General features: G+C 51.6%; 1 protein-coding gene across 1 annotated transcript in view; it reads right to left on the bottom strand.

The window, feature by feature from the left end:
- Positions 1–965: 965 nt before the first annotated feature.
- Positions 966–21,847, bottom strand: part of RHPN1 (rhophilin Rho GTPase binding protein 1) — a 28,374-nt gene continuing 7,492 nt past the window's right edge. Inside the window, exons 2-15 of the mRNA XM_009961529.2 lie at positions 19,902–20,020; positions 15,774–15,902; positions 12,309–12,384; positions 11,831–11,908; positions 10,659–10,783; positions 10,198–10,364; positions 9,459–9,646; positions 9,134–9,290; positions 6,911–7,030; positions 4,474–4,668; positions 4,101–4,177; positions 2,724–2,870; positions 1,319–1,477; positions 966–1,160 (exon numbers count right to left, since the gene is read on the bottom strand). Coding sequence (XP_009959831.2) covers positions 966–1,160; positions 1,319–1,477; positions 2,724–2,870; positions 4,101–4,177; positions 4,474–4,668; positions 6,911–7,030; positions 9,134–9,290; positions 9,459–9,646; positions 10,198–10,364; positions 10,659–10,783; positions 11,831–11,908; positions 12,309–12,384; positions 15,774–15,902; positions 19,902–20,020 — 1,932 coding nt within the window. The remainder of the gene's footprint in view (positions 1,161–1,318; positions 1,478–2,723; positions 2,871–4,100; positions 4,178–4,473; positions 4,669–6,910; positions 7,031–9,133; positions 9,291–9,458; positions 9,647–10,197; positions 10,365–10,658; positions 10,784–11,830; positions 11,909–12,308; positions 12,385–15,773; positions 15,903–19,901; positions 20,021–21,847) is intronic.

Here is a 21,847-nt window from a genome sequence, read left to right on the forward strand (position 1 = left end):
CACAAATTTAGTAGTTTAATAATCTGGAGGAGCTATCTTCTTGGAATTTTAATCTCATACCAAGAAAAAAAACAAGGCTCTTAGCTATTAATCTACTCACATATTTAGGGCAATCCACCTCTACTGATTTAAAAAAAAAAAACCAACGAGACAACAAATGCACGTTAAGTCTTTCCCTTTTCTTCCAAAGAAGCAGGCTGTGCAGCTAGGCTGTATTTGCTGGGCCAACCTGGGCATCCGTTAAAAAAAAAAAAACAAAAAGCACTTAAAAAATAGTTAAACCTGTCCTAACTTCAACTCATTTCACTGGGACATCCCTAACTGGTACCGTGGCAGAGATGCACAGCCCAGTGCTGCCTGGAGAAGGTCTGCACTGGACCCCATGGTGGGGTCATGTTGAGTCATCGATGCCCATGCTATCCCCTCTCCTGAAAAAGGGGGGGTTGAAGGTGGCCTCCAGCTGGAGCTGCTGAATGATTCCATTCTGCCAGCAGCTCTCGGCGACCAGTGGCAGCGGTGCCATCTTCTACCTCGCAGAGAAAGCCTAGGAGACACTCAAGAAGGTTACAGCTTTTACTTTAATGGCTGGGGCTTGGTTTGGCCGCTCCTCGCACCGAGCAGAGGACACAAACCAGTCCCTGCTTTAGACCAAAGTACAGCTCCCCCTGACCACTTAAAAGCAAAAAAAAAAAAATTAAAAATTGAGAATAAATCAGTGTTTCCCAATATTGTTGAGCTGAGGATCGTTTAACGCAGGAGGTGGGAGATGGAGGAGTTCGGTGCTCTGCATCGCTTGCCTCTTTGGAGAGGATCCGACCAGCGGCACGTCCCTGGGGCGGAGGTGGGGGGGGTCCTTGCAGCACCGACTCCAGCACAGCCCCGACAGGCCACCGGTGCTCGTGAGGGTTCACGGGTGGGTAGCCAGCCCTGGAGCTCGTGGGACACGACCTAACCCAGCGGCTGCTTCAGTACATGACCTCGTTGTCTCCCACTGTGGTGAAGGGGACACCGTAGGTGCTGCTCTTGCTCCGCTTGCTCTTCTTGCTCCAGACCAGCAGCGTGCTAGCACTCTTGCTGTTCATCAGGCTCTTTCGGCTGTTCTCCTTGTTGCTCTTCAGCATCCCGCTGCCCGAGGACATCGCTGCTGCCTTCTTGTCCGCCTGTTTGGGAAGGGGAGTGGAGAGCGGCATGAGGCCAGGGCAGCGCCCGGGCTTCAGACACGATACCCACACCTTCAGCCCTCTACCTCCAGCCCGGGAGCAAGACACTGGGGAACCTCTTCTGCGGCTTCCCACCGAAAGCTTGCGATGAGACTTACGGCTTTTGGGCCCTCCGAGCCCTGCAGGGTTATCACACCGATCTCCACTCCCTCCTCCCCGGTGCTCTTCAGCAGCTGCACCACCTCGGCGTGCTTGGACCACTTGCAGTCCTTGCCGTTCACCGAGATGATGTAGTCTCCCTCCTTCAGCCCGGCCTCCTGCGGGGGGAAGAGAGAAGATGCACGTTTGAGCTCATGGATGCCACTGGATGAGGTCTGCTCGGTGTCTGCCCCACGCCGTAGGTCCCAATCCTGCAGAGATACGGGCCACGGGGAGGGTTGGGGTCCACCCTCCACCTACAGCACAAACAGCCTGATGCCTTCATCACCCTAAAGATTTTACAAGCTGCTTTGCAGCGTGCACACGAAAGTGGGAAGCTCTATAGACTAAGGATCTCTTTTGCAGCTGCTGCAGATGGCCATGCTGGATATCCAGCAGGCTATAAACTCCCAGCTCCTTGGCTTTTTGGAGCCGTGCATCCAGCTCTGACTCCTCGATAAAGGTTAAATGCTGCAGGGACCCAGAAAAAAAAAAAAAAAAAAAAAAAATACTGCCTGCAAGCCTCAATCCTTGAGAAAACAGAGCAGGCTCAGCAAGGTTCTCTGCACACCCTTCATCCATCAAGGCATCAACAAGGCTCTTCACACACTTGAAGGGAAGCATGTGCCAGCTCGGGGCCACGGGGACAGCATCAGAGCTAGGAGCAACTCAGCCAGCACATGGAGGTTTAGAAACTTGTCCACACAGGGACACCCGCATTTCAGTGTCTATCTGGAGTCCAATCCCACCCCAGCTGAATGCAATGACCACAACTGTGGTCCAGACATGATCTTTGAGAAGTTCTTAGTCTCCCAAAAAGGGATGTGATCCTGCTGCTAAGGAGCACACTGTTCCTTAGATGCTGGGCTCTTGGATGGCAGGGTTGATGCTGAACAGTGCTGAGGGAGGGGTGAGACCTTTCGGATGTCCCACTGTGATGCTCCAGCAAGCTTCTGCTGGAAAATCAAATTGCCCCTGACACATCAGGAAGCCCATACAGTGAGTTCTCACTGAGATAACTCGCGTTTCAGACTTGCCATCTTGTTCCATTCACCATCACATCCCAAAATGGGGGAGAAGGGAGCTGGGTGCTTGCCAAAGAGAGGCTGCCAGCAGTAAAAACTGAGCTAACCTCCATATTTTTTCCTTAGCTGTCTCCTAAAAAAAAAATAAAATCAATTTTTCCATGACACCCATCTACAAGCCCCGGGCTGAGATTCGGCAGGGATGAGTCTCCAACTGAGCACACCAAAGCAGTTACCAGCTGAGTGTTACGACCTAAAACCACCTGGTACCCCTCGAGGCAACCCCTGGCACCTCACTTCCAGCATCCTCACGGAGACAGCAAGAGCCTGGGGTACTCACGGCAGCGCAGCCCCCCGGGATGACACCAGCAATGAGGACAGGGGAGTCTCCTCGCAGCGTGAACCCAAAACCATTCTCTCCTCTCATCAGGTGGACTCTCCGTGCTGGGTACCACTTGGTTTTGGCCGAGAAAACTGAAAGGGGCCCCTGGAGTAAGGCAGAAACACAGAAAGTACCTTTTGGTGCAAGAACAACTCCCTGAGGACATGCAACCTTGCAAAACACCCACTGATACGGAGGAAGCACAGCAAGAAAACCTGTCTTTTGCATTTCTTGAAGAATATCATTTTGAGCCTGCCCTCTGTTTTACCCTGCCTGCATGCCCAAAAATGCAGATGGATGTGCAATAAAGCTAAAGGTCCATGTCAGACGTTGGCTTTATGAGCAGCAGGAGTCGTCTTGTGAGGGTTGGGAAGGACCTCAGGAGGTCTCTGGTCCAATCCTCTGCCCAGAGCTTAGGTCTGGACATCTTCCCGGCACTTCCCCGCTCCTGCAAGGCAGGAGCAGGAGGTCTCGGCACAGTCAGCGAGCTGGCATCAGTTCAGACACTATAATCCTGGAGCAAACAAAACAGAAAGCTCCGGTGGGCAAAGCTGGCTCCTTAATTTCCCCCTTCAGGATAAAAAAAAAAATCCATCACCCAAGGAGAGATGCTGAGGGTTGAGGTTTTTTCCCTGCTGCCTGGCTCTGGAGGACGCAGCCTGGCTGAGGTGGTCCTGCAGCAAGGTGCAAGGCTGTAGGACAAGTCACCTCTTCAGGGTCAGAACCCCCACAAATCTTTTCTATTTTTCTTTTTTCCTGCTTTTTTACTCCCACAGGAACAGGGTATATCTGGGGCTGTTCAAAAGCAGAGTGTTGCCCAACCTCTCCCTGGGGTGCTATGCAGCCCTTGGGGTGCCTGGGGGACGGGGACAGCACACAGCCAGGTCCCACAGCAGCCCCAAAGCTCAGCCCTTCTCCCCACGAACCTATAAGCCTAATGAGGGTAGGGATAAAGGTCCGGTGGGATTTTCTTGGTGCCTCCAAGCTGGCACCATCCTGCCCCCAAAAGAGGGTCCCTTTGGTCCTTTCTCGGATAAAGCCCACCCAAAACGCCTGCGCCCGCTCCCCCGTGCACTGGAGGAGCTTCACGACACATTCAGGTCTTACAGACAGATCCGTGCCCTCCCGGCCCTCCTCTTGCACGGGAGGAGGGTGCTTGTCCTCCTTGGAAAGCCGCCTGCGAGCGCAGTGGCTGTGCTGGGAGAGGGAGAAGAGGCTGTGGGGAGGAAGGAAACCAGGCAAACAGAGCATGCAGGGGAGGAGGAGGAGGAGGAGGAGGAGGAGGAGGAGATGTCTGCTCCCTCAGGGCAACCTCCATCCGGTAGCTGTACATACCAGCCTGTGGAAAAGGTCGGTCACCTTCACCTGGGAGAAGTTGGGGGATTTTATCTCTGGCTTCTGGTGCGTTTTGGCTAGTGGTAGGGAGAGAAAAAGCACATACACAGGGGGTCAGGTAGTTGTGACAACTGCTGTCTCTACATTGTGCTCCCCAAGGAGGGATGGTATGACCCATAAGAGCTGGGACCCGCTCGGGCAGCTGCCAGACAGGGAACCCAGAGCCCCTGCTCCCACCTGCGACGCTCCACTGCCGTGCAGGGAGCTCTGGTCCGCAGCGATGTGCCACAAACTCATCGTAGATCTTGCCCGCCCCAAGCAACCTCACACAAACAACCTTCTCCCCAGCTGCACCCCCAAAAAGACCACTTACGGTGAATATCTGGGGCATCTCCGGTTTCAAAGAAGTCCTCCTCGTGGTCGATTTCCGAGTATTTGCTCAGCGAGCGCTTGTGGGCGAAGGAGAGGACCTCCTGGAGGATATCCATCTTCCGCAGGATCTTGCACAAGCCGTGAATCCTCATGGCCTCCTCGTGCTTCATGATGGCTTTCTTCAGGTGAGCTTTGCCTGCAGGGGAGCAGAGAGATCGCAAGCCCGAGGGGAGCGGGAGCAGCCCCCGCCGCCGTCGCCGTTCCCTCTCCGCTCGCTCGGCTGCCCACGGGATGACGGCAGCCTCCGCGGCTGTGTCACTCGACGTGACTCAGGGACAGCCCAGTCACGTTCGCAGCCTGCCAGGCGTTCAACGTGCACTAAGTGGAGTAGGTCCCAGCCGTCAGCTCGAGCCCCCCCCCTGCCGATGTAGGGCTGGAAAGGGACCTTGAAGGGTGACCTACTTCACTCCCCCAGCGCCGGCGCTGGCAGATGTTCCCAAAAACCGCCGGCGAAGGAGCTGCCACCACGTTGCGCCGCCCCCGACGTCCCTCCGAACGCTTAACCTCAATCTCCTCTGCAAATTAACTTCTCTCCATCGCCTTGCCTCCCCCCCCTACGGGGGGAGGAGGGGACGGGATGCGGAGGACAATCGAGCCCTGTCCTCCTGGTGACAGCCTTTCAGCTTCAGGGAGATGCAACACATCTCCCTCTTTTCTAGGCTGAGCAAAGCCTTCTCCCTGCCCTGCAGGTCCTGCTTTCCACCCTCTTCGGCACCGGCACTTGCTTTGCTCCTCTCAACTTGCCTTCAACATGTTTCCACCCTTGTGAAAACGGAGTGGTTGAGAAATGGCCAGAAGAGATGAAATCACGATGACCCATGGGTATCAATGCAAACATCTCCTCTGCAAGAGACTGCAACCAAGACGCCCGTATCCAACGCTAAACTGCCGAAAAAGCTATATATATACACCCACACATGTATCATAGAAACACGTGTGCCTGTAGCATTTCCAGTGATAGGACACACGGTGGCAACATAACGCAGGGAGATGGTTGGAGTTTGCTTCAGACTTACGAGGACCACAGAAGATCTCTGCTTTCCCCTCCACGGAAAAGTCACAGTTATATTGAGGCTGGATGGAAACCAGAGAGGACGAGACTCTCCCAAATAACGGTATCATATGCAGTCAATCACATTTAATCAAAGCACTCACTGTCAGCAAGAAAGCAGCTAGGTTTTCATGACTATCAATGACTCCTGCTACTTCCAGGAGATTATGGGGAATAGAGGTGGGGCATGGAAGTTGTGCAAGCTTTTGGCTCCACTCTATTGAAGATGGTGGAATACGTTATGTCTGGTAAAACTTAATGTTGTAAGACTAAGAGACAATGGAAGAGGGGAAAAAAATATCCTTCCAGGGAGGTGATCTTAGTGCCACAAGCTTCTTCCCTCCCTGTAAACCAAAACCAGAGCCGAGGCTGGCATCTGCATGCTCGTTTTCCACCAGCAGACATTGAATGGAGCCCATTCCCCCCAAGAAGAGCAGGCAGAGCTGGAAGCTGGGCTGATGCAAATTGGGAAACCAGATGACAGCAGCCGAAGGTGTTGGAGTGGTGTTACTATAGCGGTGGTCCAGTTTGGGGGTTTATTTAAGGAGTCTCCTCATGCACATCCTCCACCTCCCATCCCCAGCAGTGAAATCCGGCTGAGCAGCTGGGAGGACTTTGCTGGGGCCGGCAACGTGACAAACTCATTCCTGGTGGGACCTGTCTCCTTTCACATGTGGGCAACGAGGGGAAAGAGCACCAGGAGGCACCTCGTGGCGGAGGCAAACAGGAGATGACACCCCAAATCAGGGCGCTGAGCTTGCTCTCGTTGCAGCCGGGCTGCTAAAACATGACTTCAGCTGAATAAGCAACGTTCTGTTTTTCCCCTGAAGCTGAAAATCCACATGGGAGGAAGTTCTCGTCTCCCCAAGCCTTTTGACGCAGCTAAAAAAGACACCCCCTGGCATCTGCTGTGTCTTCTTGTTATCAAGCCAAGTCAGCAGCAAGGCCAAGCCAAGGAGTTTCCAGGATCACTGTGTCCCTACAGATTTCTCCATGCTGTGTTGGGTGATGCTACCCGGCTCAGGACACCTCGGTGCCTGTGGTTTTACTGTCAAACTCGGCTGGACAGGTTGCTGCAAGCACCATGAGTTGGTCCTCAACACCCTAATAGGCAACTGTGACGCTTTCCTGCCTTCCCAGGAGAGACTCTTCTCAAAGAAAGCCCCCCAAAAAGGCGTCTTTGCATAGAGAGATCCTCCTCCAGCAGCTCATCACACACCTTTGTGGAGACCTTGCCTACACAGGTAGGGTTGTGACGGGGCTCACTGCCCGTGCACCAAGGTTTCATTGCAAGAACTGGGGGCTTTGCCCCCACCAATATGCTTACCCAGCTTCCTCCTCTCCTCAGGGTCCTGCAGCAGGACACGGAGTGATGGTCCCTCTGGCATGGTGACATGGAACTGGATAAAAGCCTTCTCCTGCTCTGGCAGTTCAGCATCAGATGCCGCTACGTGAAAAAAAAAAATGGGGTGGGGATGGTCTTAGAGAGATGTCAGGGTGCTGCTCAGCCACCTGGACCCCTGTGGTGGTGGGGACAAGGGGACCAGGAAGCCACATCCACGTTCAAGTGGCCTCAATAACTTCAGCAGCAGCTTCCTCTCACCCAACCACAGCCTGCAACGACCAAGACATCACTGAAGGGGAGAGGGATGAGTTATCGCATTCAAGGCTGCCCCAGGCTTTGAAGCAGAATTTGTCCTTTGCCCAGCACAAGTACCCGGCTCTTTTGCCTCCTTCCCTCCTTTGCTCTGCTCTGGAAGCAGGATTGGAAATCAAGAGCCCTGGATTTGGCCCATGTGGATGTTAGTGACATGGAGCCAAGTCAGACAACAACTAGAACACAAGAGCTGGGCAGATTAAAGGGTAATTTGGGAGTTTAGCTCCCCTTGCTGTGCCTGGGACCCCTGCATGGGCAGAGAGGTTGCAGTGCAACCGAGAAGGTCCTTCAATGGAGACACTGAGATGGATATGGTTTGCACAGGCACTCCGAGCAGCATGCTGGGCTCTGTACGTGTGATTTTTACACCCTTATTTCCAGCCAAGGAACTGGAACTGTGCTGTTCCTAATCCCCTTTGCCCACAGGGAGCCCAGGGTTGCATGGCAGCCTCCTTCCCTAGGCACTGAGCATGGTTAAGAAGCAACCCAGAGGGTTCCAGGGAACTTCGTGGACTTGCTGGTCCAAATGGAAGATCCCAAAGCCTGGTGAGCACCCTGGCATGGGCATCCAGCAGGCTGAGAATCGGCAGCTTCAGGGCTAGCTCTCCCCATGCCAATGCTCTCCCTGTGCCAGCAACCTGGTGGATTAAACTGCAGCGTAAGGAGTTTATTGCCAGCTGGTTATAGGAGTGAAAGATTTGTTATCCTGAACAAGGGCGTCAGGGAGAGACAGCAAGCAGGTATGTGAGATCTCAACAGCATGCTCTGGATAGAGCAAAAAAAAAAAAAAAAAAAAATCCCCAAACACCCAAATAAGGCTTCTCCTGCAGATTCGTGTTTCCCTCAGCACCTAAAGTTACTAGGACAGGCAAACAGCCTCAAAATTTTAAGGGAAAGGTTTGCCCTGTCCCTTCTTACCCCATGCAAACCCAGCTCCATCACCATTCTCTGCTGTTTCTGTCTTTAAGCTGCTCCAACCCCACAGTACCCAACCCTCTCCTGTCTCTCCTTGCTTAATCAGTCTTCTGCAACGCCCACACGGCGCAAGCCCAGCAGCAAGATTTCGGGCAGGCTCCGGGGCGGGGGAGGATGCTGGGACAGTCTGGCAGCCGTCGCTGTCACTGGCACAGAACCGCTTTTGGCAGCCATCCTCCAAGAAGCCTTCCAGCCTGTCTTCAGCCACTCCACCAAACGATGGATCGGCACAATGGGTCACAGCGTGCATCAGCTGCCTGCCCCCAGATCCTCTGCTTGACCCAAAATTCCTGGCATGGGTGTCAGCGGTGGCGCAGATGGAGATCATGGGTTGCATCCTACATCCACGCTCCAGCTGGCTCCATGGAGCCACGTCAGCCCGGCTCCGACACAGCCACACGTACCCTTCTGCCAGCACCACACCACCCTGGGATGTCCAGGGCAGCCTGCCACAAGGCTGACAATTAAATTCGAGGGGTTTTCAGTTTTATTTTTATATTTTGAAGCCCCCAGCTGGTCCTCCACATGGACTGGGGTGCCTCTGGAGGATGCCCAACCGAGGCCACTGGCACACATGCGGTCAAGCAGGCAGCTGACCCCCCCCCATTCACCCACCCAGCCCCAAAGGGGGACAGCAGGTGACATCCCTACAGCACCTTTTTGCTCACCTTCTTGGAAGGACTTTGCAAACCAGAAATACGGGGAAAATTTGCCCTGTGCATGAATCACTGGGTCAATAAGCAAGATCAACAGCTCGAAGCATCCCAAAACCTTCAGGTTTTGTATCCATCTGCCCTACGCATGTGTCTCTTCACTTCTCTTTTTTTTTTTTTTTTGCATTCCCTCCCAAACACCAAGCTACTGTGTGGAGCCACCACTTGGCTGAGCAGGCAGCTGCCTCCGAGCTGTAACACTCACCGGGGCAGTCGCAGAGAGCAACGGCAGCGAAGTAGTGGGAGAGGGCTTTGAAATGCTCCGACTTGACGTGGACCATAGTGGTCCAAGAGAAGGGAACGTAATCCTTTACGTGGGCCTGGGTCATCGTCTGGTGCACCAGTGAGTAGACGTCTTCCACCTGTGAGGTATCAAGAGACAAGTTACTATGCCATGGGTTGAGATGTAGGACATCCATCAGGAGGCAGTGACAGCAGGCTGTCCTCTCCTGGGGGGTTCTGCTGACCACAGAAGGAGCCTCTCCAGTGGTGACAGCCCCACTAAGTCCTCTTCTCCCCGAGGTGCTCACCCTTGCCGCCTCCTGGGCTAGCTGCAGCCAGGTGAGGAAGTCGTGCTGGGTACGTAGCAAGGTCACCTTCTCAAAGACGCACTCCTGGACCTGGGCGACCATGAGCCGCACCAGCATGTTCAAGGAGGTGGCGCTCATATCCAGGCTGGGAGCATTGGAGAAGTTTTCCTTCAAGTAGTTAAAGGCACCTGCACGAGGGAGAAGCTCCTGGTAGCCAGCGGGCTTGTAAACAGGAGGGTCAGGCTTTCAGACCACAAAGGTTTGCCCATCAGGAGCACAGAAGAAGAGCTGGCAACCCAGCTCGCAGATGAAACATTTCACCATAACCAACGAGCAAAAAAGTCAAGGTCCCTCCCTTGCTATCTAAACCATCCTTGTGCCCACAGCTTTCTTCTCCAAAGCCCTGAGTGACTGCAGTCCCAGGGTCCCTTTATTCGCCAGCTGCTCACAGATGGACCAGCATCTCTCCTCTCCCCAGCTGGCACATCCCTGCTGCCGTGCAGGCAAGAGAGAGCCCTTTGGGTGGCTCTTGGGTCATCCCAGCTCCTCTTCATAACCCACAGGAGCAGCGTGGTACCAACTGGCACTTGGTTTGTGGTCCCCTGGAGACACCCTGTCCCCACCTCTCTTTGCACGACTGCTCCCCTCCCCTTCTTGCACTCACGAGGATTATTCCCACCCTGTGGAAATTCTGCCTGCGCACCCACGGGGAGATGGGGAAGCGGGGAAACCCACGTACCAGCCGCCTTCTGAAAGGCATCGATGGCCTGGTTGAGCCCTGGCAGGGATGCACGGTCCTGCCGCGCTCCAATCTGGGTGTGAAGGGCTCCGATGTTGAAGAGCACGCTGCCCTTCTCGAAGGCCAGTGCCCGCTGGTGGGATGGGACCCCCGTCAGGGAGTCGTACCTGGGGAAGGGAAGAGTCAACAGCTGCCCATCCCTGGATCCTCACCCACAGGCGCAAGAGGAGCCAGTTTTCAGGGCTCTGCGTGGGCTTGCAGCCACCGTTCCCACCACGTCTCATCCCCACGAGGTGCGTGCTTTCCCCTGCCACCCCTAATTAACTCACTCAGGGCAACAGTCCCCTGTGTCCACCAGCCCCGGCTTTGCTGCTGAGGCAGTGATCCCATCGTGGAGGCTTTGTCCCGACTCCCTCCCCCACTTGTGATGCCCCGGGTGGGATGGGGAAAGCGGCACAAACCAGTGGAAGAAGACACCCAGGCTTTTGGTGGGAGGGAAGAAACGGCTGTCGAGGAAGTAGAGCTGGTTGTAATACTCCATCAAGAGCTCAAGCCCAGCTTCATTGCGGCTTGGGGTGCGCATCGCCTGCGGGGATGGGAGAGGAGACACGTGGGTGGGAAGAGAAGGGGGGCAAACGGGAATGAAATGTCAGATTTACGTTGCACATGCTGGCCAGCCCAGGAGGGAGAAGCTCCAGCTGAGTTACTAGATCAATAGGATCAAATCAAGACAATCAACAGGATTAGATCACGAGCGGACAAGAAGCTGCGCAGCAGTGGGAGGCAGCCCCTCGGCACAGGTTCAGCCGTGGGAAAGGTCAGGGAGGCACCAATTCGGTGCTGGGGCATCCTAATCCGGAGCCAGTAGGCTGGGAGCCGTGCTGGAGGCGATGCTCATCTAAACCAAGCTGGGATTATTACATTTTTTTTTATGAGAAACTCATGGAAAGTCTGCTGAAATCAATGTGAGGGAAGAGACAGGATTTTTTTTGCTCTTAATAAAAAAAGCCCTTGAGGTTTTGACCTGACACAGGGAAGACGGTCAGAGCTCTCCTAATGCCTAGTTTTAACCACGGGGCTTTTCCCAGCTTCTGGCTTTGCAGGGCTCCTCTCCCACAGCCTGAAGAGCAGGATCAGGCCGTTCACAAGGGCTTGAGCAAGCCTCTTTCCCTCCGCTCTCGCAGATCAAAGCTTTGTGGCAAGGCAAAACTTGAAGTTACTTATGACAGCTGTTTCGTAGGAGAGGAAAAAATTCACCTTTACCGGGTTGCTTTATATTTCCTCCTCTCCAAATGCCAGCTGGAGAGAGAGCAGTTGTTTAGCCTTGCTGGGGATGAACTAGTATTCGTAAATCAGTCATGGATTGCATTATAACTTTTATTGCTGTTCAGTTCTAGGTTAGCAGGGTGTTAAAGAATGGGGAAGGAAAACAAGTACTGAACAGTCTGTAATATTTTGGAACGCATGAACTGAAGCTGAGGTGCTCCAGCATGGGAATCCCATACCCTGAGGCACAAGGATAAGGGTCCAGGTTGGAGAGAGGATGAGGGGACCACCAGAGCAAAATGTGGCACCTCCAACAAGCGTTTCTGGGGAAGCCAAAGCAAGACTTTGAAGCTCAAGGGACACTGACCTGCCGCAGCTCCATGAACTCTTTGATTTCTTTTTCAAACAAGACGCCCTCCTCTCCGTAATGTTCACTGATGAGATCCTGGACAGGGAAATAAGAGAAAAGAAAACCCCAAGTCACCCTTCAAAACAGATTGTCATGATTTAAAGGGTGACTTTGGGCGATTCTCTATAAGCAACTTGCCAGCTCTCCCCACAATGAAACCTGCACCACAGAAAACCATCTCCTCCCCTGCCTGGATCTTGCTCTCCAGCATCTCCAGACCCTCATCTTCCACTTTCCTATGTTTTAAGTCCAGCTCTTCCCCATAAATTTATTATTTTTTTTCAGCTGTTCCAAAACAGAAAGTGTTTTGCAGCTGCTGCAGCATCTCCTCTGCAGTGCCAAACCGTACCCATGTGCTGAAACATCCCCCAAAGGGCCTGGTCACTCCTCTCCATCATCTTGTGTCACATGGAGTGTGCAAAACCGCAACGCTCACCTTCAGTGGTACCAGCAAATCCAGCTCCTTCGTCTCCTTCAGGCCCAAAGGGATCATGGGGACGCTGATGGACTCGCTGGAAGAAGACAGCAACCTATTTGGTGGTTGGTTTAAAAGCCTTGGAGGGACTCTGTGTGTCAGGGATTATAATGAAGCAGCTCTTTGCCCTGGGCTTCTATTAAAGGGTTAAACTAGAAGAAGACCTGACTCCAAACAGCAGAAGGATGCTCTTCCCAATGTGATTTCGGGAATGGCAGCGTGCAAGGAGGGGTGCACAGAAAACAACCTGAAACCATCGCCCTTATTCCTCCAGTTTCTGCTTTTCTCTCCATGACAAGTTCAACAGCAACAAAATAGGACCCAGTAACGAAGCTGCTTTAATTACCAGCCCTTGGGAACCAGGCGTGACATGAGCACAGGTCGCAGATTCACCCACACCTATGTGCTCATCTGGGCTGGGGCGCTGATAAGGATTTGCTCAGGCAGCAACGCTGTGCTTGATACTGAAATTTCTGACCTCTGTTTAAGCAGTTGTCTAATAATAGCTCTTATCGCAGAGCCCGTTCGATATTGTAAAACGCCGAAGACGATGACAACTCCGGGAACACCCAGTTGGGGAGTAGTTTGCGTTTCAACACTAAACCAGGGCAGTTGTGCTGTGCTGCAGGATGACAAGCAGGAAGGACCGTCTTCTGGGGGATTGGCTTTTTCTGCTGCCAAGAAGTAAAGAAATGGTCTGTGCAGAGCCTGGAGCACGGAGAAGATCACAGCCCTGCAAAGAGCCCCACGGTTGGACCCATCATGCAGCTCCTGTACACAGAGATGAGGAACAGGAACCTGCCGTAGTACCTGCAGCTCACATCAGCTCCGCAAATGCTTTCCCCAATACCCATCTATCCCTTGGGGATGTCCCCAACCCCAGCACTGAGCCATGTTACCGCATCCTCAGACACTTGGCCTCCCAGGGGACTGGTTTAAAGAGATGAGAAAGTTTGGCAGAGAGCGAGATGTGTCAGGCAGGATCAAGCCCCTGCCAACCCAGGTTTGCACAACAGCCCCGTCTCGTTGCCTCCAGAAACTGCTGATAACTTGTTAGCACACCACTCGTTAGTCCAGGGAGGAAAAGAGGCAAAGAAAGTTGAAAAAACCTGGGGAGCAAGGCAGGGAGATTGCACCCACATTTTCATCTGTTCATACTGAATAAACAGCTTCAAGAGCTATAATTAGTGCAGAAAGGCCATTATTGCTTGTTCCCTAACAAGATTTCCGCTCGAATTCAATGCCTAGAACAAAGGGGCTTTTGTTTGACCTGGGCAGGGTTTTGGGGTTGCTGCTGCTGCTGCTGGTTTGTTTTTTTTTTAAACCAGGGCAAACAAGCAGCAGGTTGGAAAAGCCAACCATCCCTGACAGGGAAGAACTTGAGGAGGATGCATACAACACATGAGATGTTGCAAGCATCCCTACCTCTACCACAGAAGAAGGACCAACGTTCAGGATTACATTCAGAGACTGCAACTGAGTGCAGCCAACACCCAAGGGCGGTAGAGACATGGGCTCCCTTGGCTTTCTCCCCACAGGAGACCCTGTGACCGTAACACAATCTTGCACCCAGATCAACCTGGTCCTATGTTTAATATCATTGCAGCAACCTGCAGGATGGAGTTGCTGATGCTCTCCTGGTCTTTGCACCTCCCTCCATCCCCGACAGCACAGCAATCCTCCCCTGAGGAGGACCATGTGCCAGGAAAAGCACATGAACAGACACAGAATCATAGAATCACAGATAGTTTGGGCTGGAAGGGACCTTTAAAGCTCATCTAGTCCAACTCCCCTGCCATGAGCAGGGACATCTTCAACTCGATTAGGTTGCTCAGAGCCACGTCCAACCTGACCTTGAGTGTTTCCAGGGATGGGGCATCCACCACCTCTCTGGGCAACCTGGGCCAGTGTTTCACCACCCTCATTGTAAAAAATTTCTTCCTTATATCTTGTCTGACTCTCCCCTCTTTTAGTTTAAAACCATCACCCCTTGTCCTATTGCAACAGGGGATGCTAAAAAGTCCCTCCCCATCTTTCTTACAGGTCCCCTTTAAGTACTGAAGAGCTGCAAGAAGGTCTCCTCAGAGCCTTCTCTTCTCCAGGCTGAACAACCCCAATTCTTTCAGTGTTTCTCCATAGCAGAGCTGTTCCAGCCCTTGGACCATTTCCGTGGCCTCCTCTGGACCCGCTCCAACAGGTCCATGTCTGTCACATACTGGGGACCCCAGACCTGGATCCAGTGCTCCAGGGGGGTCACCAGAGCAAAGCAGAGGGGGACAATCCCCTCCCTCGACCTGCTGGCCACGCTGCTTTGGATGCAGCTCAGGATGCCGTTGGCTTTCTGGGCTGTGAGCGCACATCGCCGGCTCATGTCCAGCTTTTCATCTACCAGCACCCCCAAGTCCATTCATTCCCCAGCCTGGATTGATACCAGGGGTTGCCCTGACCCAGGTGCAGGACCTTGCACTTGGCCTTGTTGAATCTCAATGAGGTTCACATGGACCCGCTTCTCGAGCTTGTCCAGGTCCCTCCGAACGGCATCCCATCCCTCCGGCATGTCAACCACGCCACTCAGCTTGCTGTCATCAAACGCCATCCACCCATCCATCTCGAGAAGGGAAGGAGCGGCAGCGGCTCCCACGTTGCTGCAGCGTCCCTGGTCTGTTCTGCCTCGGGGATTTCTGCTTTTCTCACCCAGCAAAACGGCGCTGCTGAGCCGCCCCAGCACGTTGGTTTGCTGCTGGCAAGCGTGCTAGGATTACTTCTCCAGTGAGTCAAGCCCGAGGTGGCTGGGTAAGCGTTTCAAAGCGACAGAGGATTTCAATTAACAAAAGGTCTAACCTCCGAAAGGGAGAGAAATAATCTAATACCCTCGATGGGAAAAGAAATCAGTGAGTAATCTGCTCTGGGAACAGGCAGAACAGAAGGTTGGGCACCTAAGCAGCCACGCTTTTAATTTCTTCTGCTAAACACCCTATGTCACCTGCTGAAAAAAACTCATGCTTTAGTGGGATGCTCAGGAAAGGGGTATAATGCAAGTGAAGATGGTTGTTCCTGACCTACTCCTCCTGGACATCAGTGTCCAGAGAATGCACCATCCATCCACAAACATTTAAGTATCTGCTAGGAAAAGCTGTTGAGTTTACTCTCCTTGCAGCTCTATAAATGAAACACTGACGCTCCCAGGATGAAAAACCGTTTCCAGGAAATCTGGACCATGCCCAAGTCCTCCCCTGTTCTCCAGCCACCACCTCATGGTCCCTGCAAGAGGGCTGAACCCTGCACAGAGCAACAGGTACAAGGTGAGAGGCTGCCTTGCTCCCAGAAAAAGCAATAATAATAATAATAATAATAAATTCCCAACTAAGCAAGCTGCTCTTCCCACATCACAGGTAGCTGCCTGCCTGGCTCAGCTGCCCGGCGTACCTGTCGTTCTGGTACACGTCCACGCTGCTGTTCAGCTCCTCCAGCTCCTCCTTCAGCAGCTGCAGGTTGGAGTTCACATAGCTCAGCTCCAGGGCAACCGTCTCTTTGACCTTGTGGTTACTGGTGGCCCTGCAAGACAGCACCGTGCGGATCAAACCTCCCCCATTTCATCCATGCTTTTATTTATCGAGGCTCGGTTGCATTGATAAATAGAGATTAAGTTACCCAGTGGTGCAATACCACGTGCAACGATCTAAACCTTCCCGCAGAACCATGCCTCTTGCTCTTCACGTGATCATGGAATCACAGAATGGTTTGGGTTGGAAAGGATAGTTAAAGGTCATCTAGTTCCAAGCCCCCTGCCATGAGCAGGGACATCTTCAACTCCATCGGGCTGCTCAGAGCCCTGTCCAACCTGACTTTCAATGTTTACAGGGATGGGGCATCCACCACCTCTCTGGGCAACCGGGGCCACTGTCTCACCACCCTCATTGTAAAAAAATTCCTTAACTCCAGTCTGAATCTCCCCTTTTTTAGTTTAAAGCCATTACCCCTTGTCCTATTGCAACAGGGCATCCAAAAAAGTCCCTCTCCATCTTTCTTATCAGCCCCCTTTAAGCACTGGAAGGCTGCTCTGAGGTCTCTTCTCGGAGCCTTCTCTTCCCCAGGCTGAACAACCCCAACTCTCTGTCTTTTGACACCAGGGAAGCCAGAGCATCCAGATCACTGGAGGTTGAGGCCAGGCAAAACTCACTACAGTGCTGCACCCTGCTACTTCTGCCCCAGAGCAACCTTCCCCAAGCCCATCCATGCTTCCACTGCCAGTGCAGCTTCAGATTTGGCTATGAGCTCTCAAGGTGCTCACTCACACCAAAGAGGAGCGCTTTACACTTGGGTTTGAGGAGGAAAACCTTATTTTTGTGTGCAAACAACCTCCTGCTGTGCTCCCTCATTAGTAAAGCCAGACCCTGCCCTCCCTTCTCCACTTGTGCACGTCAGGAGATGTATAAACACCAAGGATTGATTTCAGCTGCCTGCTCCCAGTAAGACAAGCTCCCAGGCTGATTATAACCTTCTTATCTGCTCCGAAGGAAAGCGGGGAGAGATAACCCAGAGCTGACAGCGTGCAGTCGTCGGCTGAAAGGGGCTCTGGCTGCTCGTTCTAAATCATGCCAGGCTCCAGGAAAAACAACACGTGCCTGAGCTCTGCTCGGCCAGGGCACCACTTTCCCCACGGCTTTTGTAGAGCACATTGTCTTTGACTTGGTTTTTTGGGGACAGCATCCTTCAAGGGCCTTGCCCTGGCCTGGCTCAGGGCAGCAGAAGGAGCTATATGCTGGTTTTCTTTTAAGATGCTGATCCTTTAGGGTCTCCTCCCCTTTGCTGGGATTTCCCCCAAGACCAACACATTTTTTTTTATTTTAAACAAACAAAGCAAATCCACAGCAGGTCCAGAGATCTCCACAGCCGCTTCCATGTAAACATCCTTCAGCATTTCTGCAATTCCCCACACAGTACCAGCACAGTAATCACCCTCTTTCCATATAACCCAGTATTTAGTCACTATTGTAGCCCTCCACACATCACAACACCTGGAGGACACAGGTGCATCACTGCTGTCGCTACAATTTTCTTCCAATATGAATTAAATAGAGTCTCCCCTTCCTCCTTCCTGCTGGCAACAACGTTTTTTTGGGGTTTTAAATTTTCTTATAGGGCTGATTTGTGCTGATTTGCAACCCAGCAACACCAGGGTAACATTTAGCACATACACATAATATATTCCTGACTAGTGCTTTCACCCCTGCTCTGCAGCAGAAAGGATGTATCACCCTGCAAAGCGTGACTTTGCACGCACATGCAAGTTTTTCCAGGGCTTGTCACCAGGTATAAGGTTTTAAAGCCCAACGTCACTTCGGGGCACTTCAGTTTGCACTCTGCGAGTGCCACGTGCAGCAATTAAGAGCATGGTACTTCTCAGAGGCGTAATTTTGGGGAGGGCTCGATGGTTTCTGGGAGCAAACCTGCACGGAGACACTTCGTACTCCCCGCCCAGGGAAAGCGCTGATCTCCGTACGAGCACGCAGAGCCTACGTGTCACCTCCTCGGTGAAGTTATCAGCTGTTTGCTTAGCTAACACCACACAAAGATTCTGATTTATTTCTTTTTAAGAAACTGGTTTATTGGCGACACCTTTATCTCCCCTGATTGCTTCGCTCAGCCCCAGTATTTGAAGAAGAAAGCAAAAGGTTTCCGCTGCCTCTGCCCATTTATTTATCCAGCAAACAAACCCCCTTAACACCACTGAGCAAACACCACGTGCATTTTTTTCCAAACACACCATTCATGGCAACCTCTCCAGGAAAAGAGACCGATATGCTGAACAGAACAGCTCAGGAGATTATTTTTCTTTAAAGCATTGAGAGGGTTTTTTTGGTTTGGATTTTTGGGGGTTTTTTTTGTTGTTGTGTTTTTGGTTTTTTGGGCAGGGGGCAGATATTTCTACAGAGGCAAAGAAACCAGCAAGTTCAGCTGCAAACTCTGCTCCAAGCTGGGCAACCCATGACTTCTTCTATTTACATTTAGCACCAACCTAGAGAGATGCAGGAAGTTTCCCCACGCAATTCAAGTCTATAATTTTTAAGCAATAACCTTTACACTGACAACATATTCCTCCCCCCCCCCAGCCTTCAAATTCAGGCACAAGCTGGATTCCCCACCCCAGGTTTCCCGTGTTTCCCAAGCTCTGAGCACCGCAGCACCCAGAAACCCACATTACGACTCAGCTGCAAAACGGACTTGTGGGAGGGAGGGAAAGCGGCTGCGACCAAAGGACATTCAAACTGCTGATCCAGCAAAACCAAAACAACAACCACAAAAAAACCCCCACCACCCATCAGTGCATTTCCCTGGCTGAGTAATTAAGATGTATTTTGCACCACATTTTTTGCTCACTCCCCTGCACGCAGCTCCAATTCCCACTGTTTGCACCAAAACCGCGGCCAGGCATGTTTCTGCTGAGCCAGCACATTTTCCCTCTATTTATTTCTTTAATTTTTTTGATAATAATAAAGGGGAGTCGCGTGGAGCAGCACACGTTAGGATTTCATGGCTTTTTTTTTTAATTAGATGAGGCACAGCAGCCTGGTGGAAGCAGCAGGGTATGGGGGCTGTAACCTCACCTCCCCTGGGAAGCCCTGCCTGTCCTTGTCCATCAGTAAAATACCATTTCTTCCCATAGTTTGGTAGAGCTACTATTGCTCCCTTCTTCTAGGTGCAACGCCACTGATGTTAAATCATTCAAATTCAGAAGTGAAAAGTCAATTGTATTTTATTGGGGAAAAAGAAATAAGCAGACTGGCAAAATCTGCCAATAAAAGCTATTTTAGGGCAGCCTTATGATATTTTGTTGTATTAACAGACCTGCCCACTCACACACATGTGGTCCAATGTCCAAGGAGGTACACAGAAGAGCTACAAGAAAAGGTCATCCTTGGGTTAAAAAAAAAAAAGACAAAATAGCTGAAAAAAAAAAAAAAATCACACAATTGCATCACGAACACTCTACAGGGGAAGGCAGCAACACACTGGCTCTTCTCGTGCTGGACCTGCTGCAATCCCAACGCCATGCGAAGGGGCCAACTTCTGCACCAGCCCATAAATAAATGCACCTTCCAAGAGGGTGGAGAGCCACTGGATTGTGCCCATCAGCAAAGACATACCTGAACTTCCAGATTCTGCTCTGGTGGAAGCGCTAGGATGGGGATTTTTGGAACCAAAGCTAGATTTGACACGCTTGCTGGGGTTATCAGACAGGAGCTCTGCAGTCCAAGCTCAAGCCCAGTTAAACATTTATTCCTGTTACTCCATCTGTTCACACCCTGCTTTGTACCAGGCTTCCAGGATATTAACATTACAATTTTTCATTAAAATGCATAGAACTCGCATCGCACCAAACGGAGGGCCGGCATTTCTAGGATGAGTGCTCCAAAGTCAAGGGAAGACTCAGCAAACCCCAATAAAAGCCACGGGAGCGTCAGCATCATCTGCCTCCTCAACATCAAGACCGTATTTCCATTCCCAGCCAAATTCCTGGGCCACAGGGATGCTCTGGGGACCAGGACTCACCTGAAGAGGTTCTCTGCCCCGGCTCGCATCCTCATCTCCTTATTGATCTGCTGGTTAATCCGCGCCCGGCGATGCTGCAGTTTGCTGCGCTGCGTCTGGGCGAAGGGGTCACAGCCCTGCTGAGAAAGAGTGGCAGAGTCTCACCAAAAACCCCACCATTTTGGGATGAAAAATGGCACTTCCAGAGCCCGGCCTTGCACTCGAAACAAGAGTTTTTATTATTTAATACCACACATCGCTTACAGCAATTTATTTTCTAAGCTCTTCAGAAAAGGCTTCCAAAATATAACCGTGATCAGGAACTAAGCATCTCCTTTCCAGGGTCTTGCCATCTGGCCATAAGACCCAGGGGGCTGCAGATGAGCTCAATATAACCCTCGAGCTCAAGAACAGACATGACCCTATGTCTATAAGTGCTCCCATCTCCTGTCAGCTATAGGGGATCAAGTGCAGGCAGCAAGTCAAGAGTTCACGGGGGTGGAGAAATGCACAAAGCAGTAAATTAATTCCATCCCTGCCTCCTTCCTTGGCTTCGGCTTGGACTTGCTGCAGACAGGGAAATACGTCTAATCTCCGACTTCAGGAAATAACAGTCGGCAATATCCCTCTGTCTCACGGGGGCAAAAGGTTATTATGGAATGCCCCAGGCAGAGAGGTTGCCATGAGGAGGGTCTCTGAATCCAGGGCCACAAAAGCTCTGCCCAAGCAGAGATGATTTCCATTGTGTGAGGAGAGGTTCAGATGGATGAAGCGAGCCTTTAAAAGACCCCTAGATTAAAAAAAAAAAAACCAAACCACAACCAACCCTGTTTGTGTTGGGCAAGTCTGGGAAGTTTAAGAGGAGATGGAGACCTCAGAGCCTGCTTTTTGTACACCAGTGCAAAGAACAGGCAGATTCCTCCAAGAACATATTAAGATCCACTGTAGCACTAAAAGAAATGCCTCAAAGCTCCTATTTCACCCTCTTGCTTCCCTTAAAAAACCCCCTTCATTTGCTACGCACATCAGTCTTGCCCTGCTCCCCACTGCTTTCCCTCCACCACTGCTGGTGGACACCTTGCCTCCACATCAACAAGGGGTTTTGCCACCCAAGAAACTCTACAGAGGCCCAACAGTGCTCACTCTTGTCCTGTCCGAAACATCTTCTCATCTAGTTTCTTCCATGTAGAGATCTCTGTGGGCTTCACCAGGTCTTACCTCATCCTCCAGGATGGGTCACAACAGTCTCAAATCCAGTAAGCCAGGGCAACACTTGGTTACCTCTCCAGAAAACACCGTAGGTCCCAGTGTTACTCTGGGAAAACTTACTTTAACAAATTATTTCATTTTTCTGGGAAAGTAGGAAAGGAAAAAAAAATAAATCCTTGCTCAAAAATGCGCGAGACCAGGTTTGATTAGTAAATAGGAAAGGGAAAGTTTTACATTTTCATGCACTTCAGTTTTCTGAAAATTAGTTTCTCATATTTGAAGCCCACTCAGTGGTGCCCCCTTTGAAAAGAGTCCAGAATTAACATTGGCATTTTCGTTTAAGTGAAAGATTTCAGCTCCTAATTGGTACATTGGAGACTGAGGAATCAGAGTCGCTCCATCTGGTCCATAAATCGGCAGGCTTAGTGCTTTATAGTAATCCATGACTTTGTTGAAATTACTGAAGGAACAAACTGGAAGCATGAGATCCTGATTATTCTGGAAAAGCAATTAAGTTGGATGTTAAGGAAAACACCCCCAAACAGCTACACAAATCTTGGGTCAGAAGCAAATACAGGAAAGGCTCATCCAGAAGCACTGCTTCTGGACTTGCCCTGGGGAACCCATCCATCCTGCACACATTGTTGGCTCCTCAGAGAAAAATCCAGAAACGGGATGAAAAGGATGAGGAATCCCACACCGTGAAGCCCAAGAAGGGACCATGCCAGCTTTTCTCCAGCAAGAAGGAACTGCGTCAT

Source organism: Leptosomus discolor, chromosome 5 (assembly GCF_034619465.1).
Source record: "Leptosomus discolor isolate bLepDis1 chromosome 5, bLepDis1.hap2, whole genome shotgun sequence".
Classification (NCBI taxonomy): domain Eukaryota; kingdom Metazoa; phylum Chordata; class Aves; order Leptosomiformes; family Leptosomidae; genus Leptosomus; species Leptosomus discolor.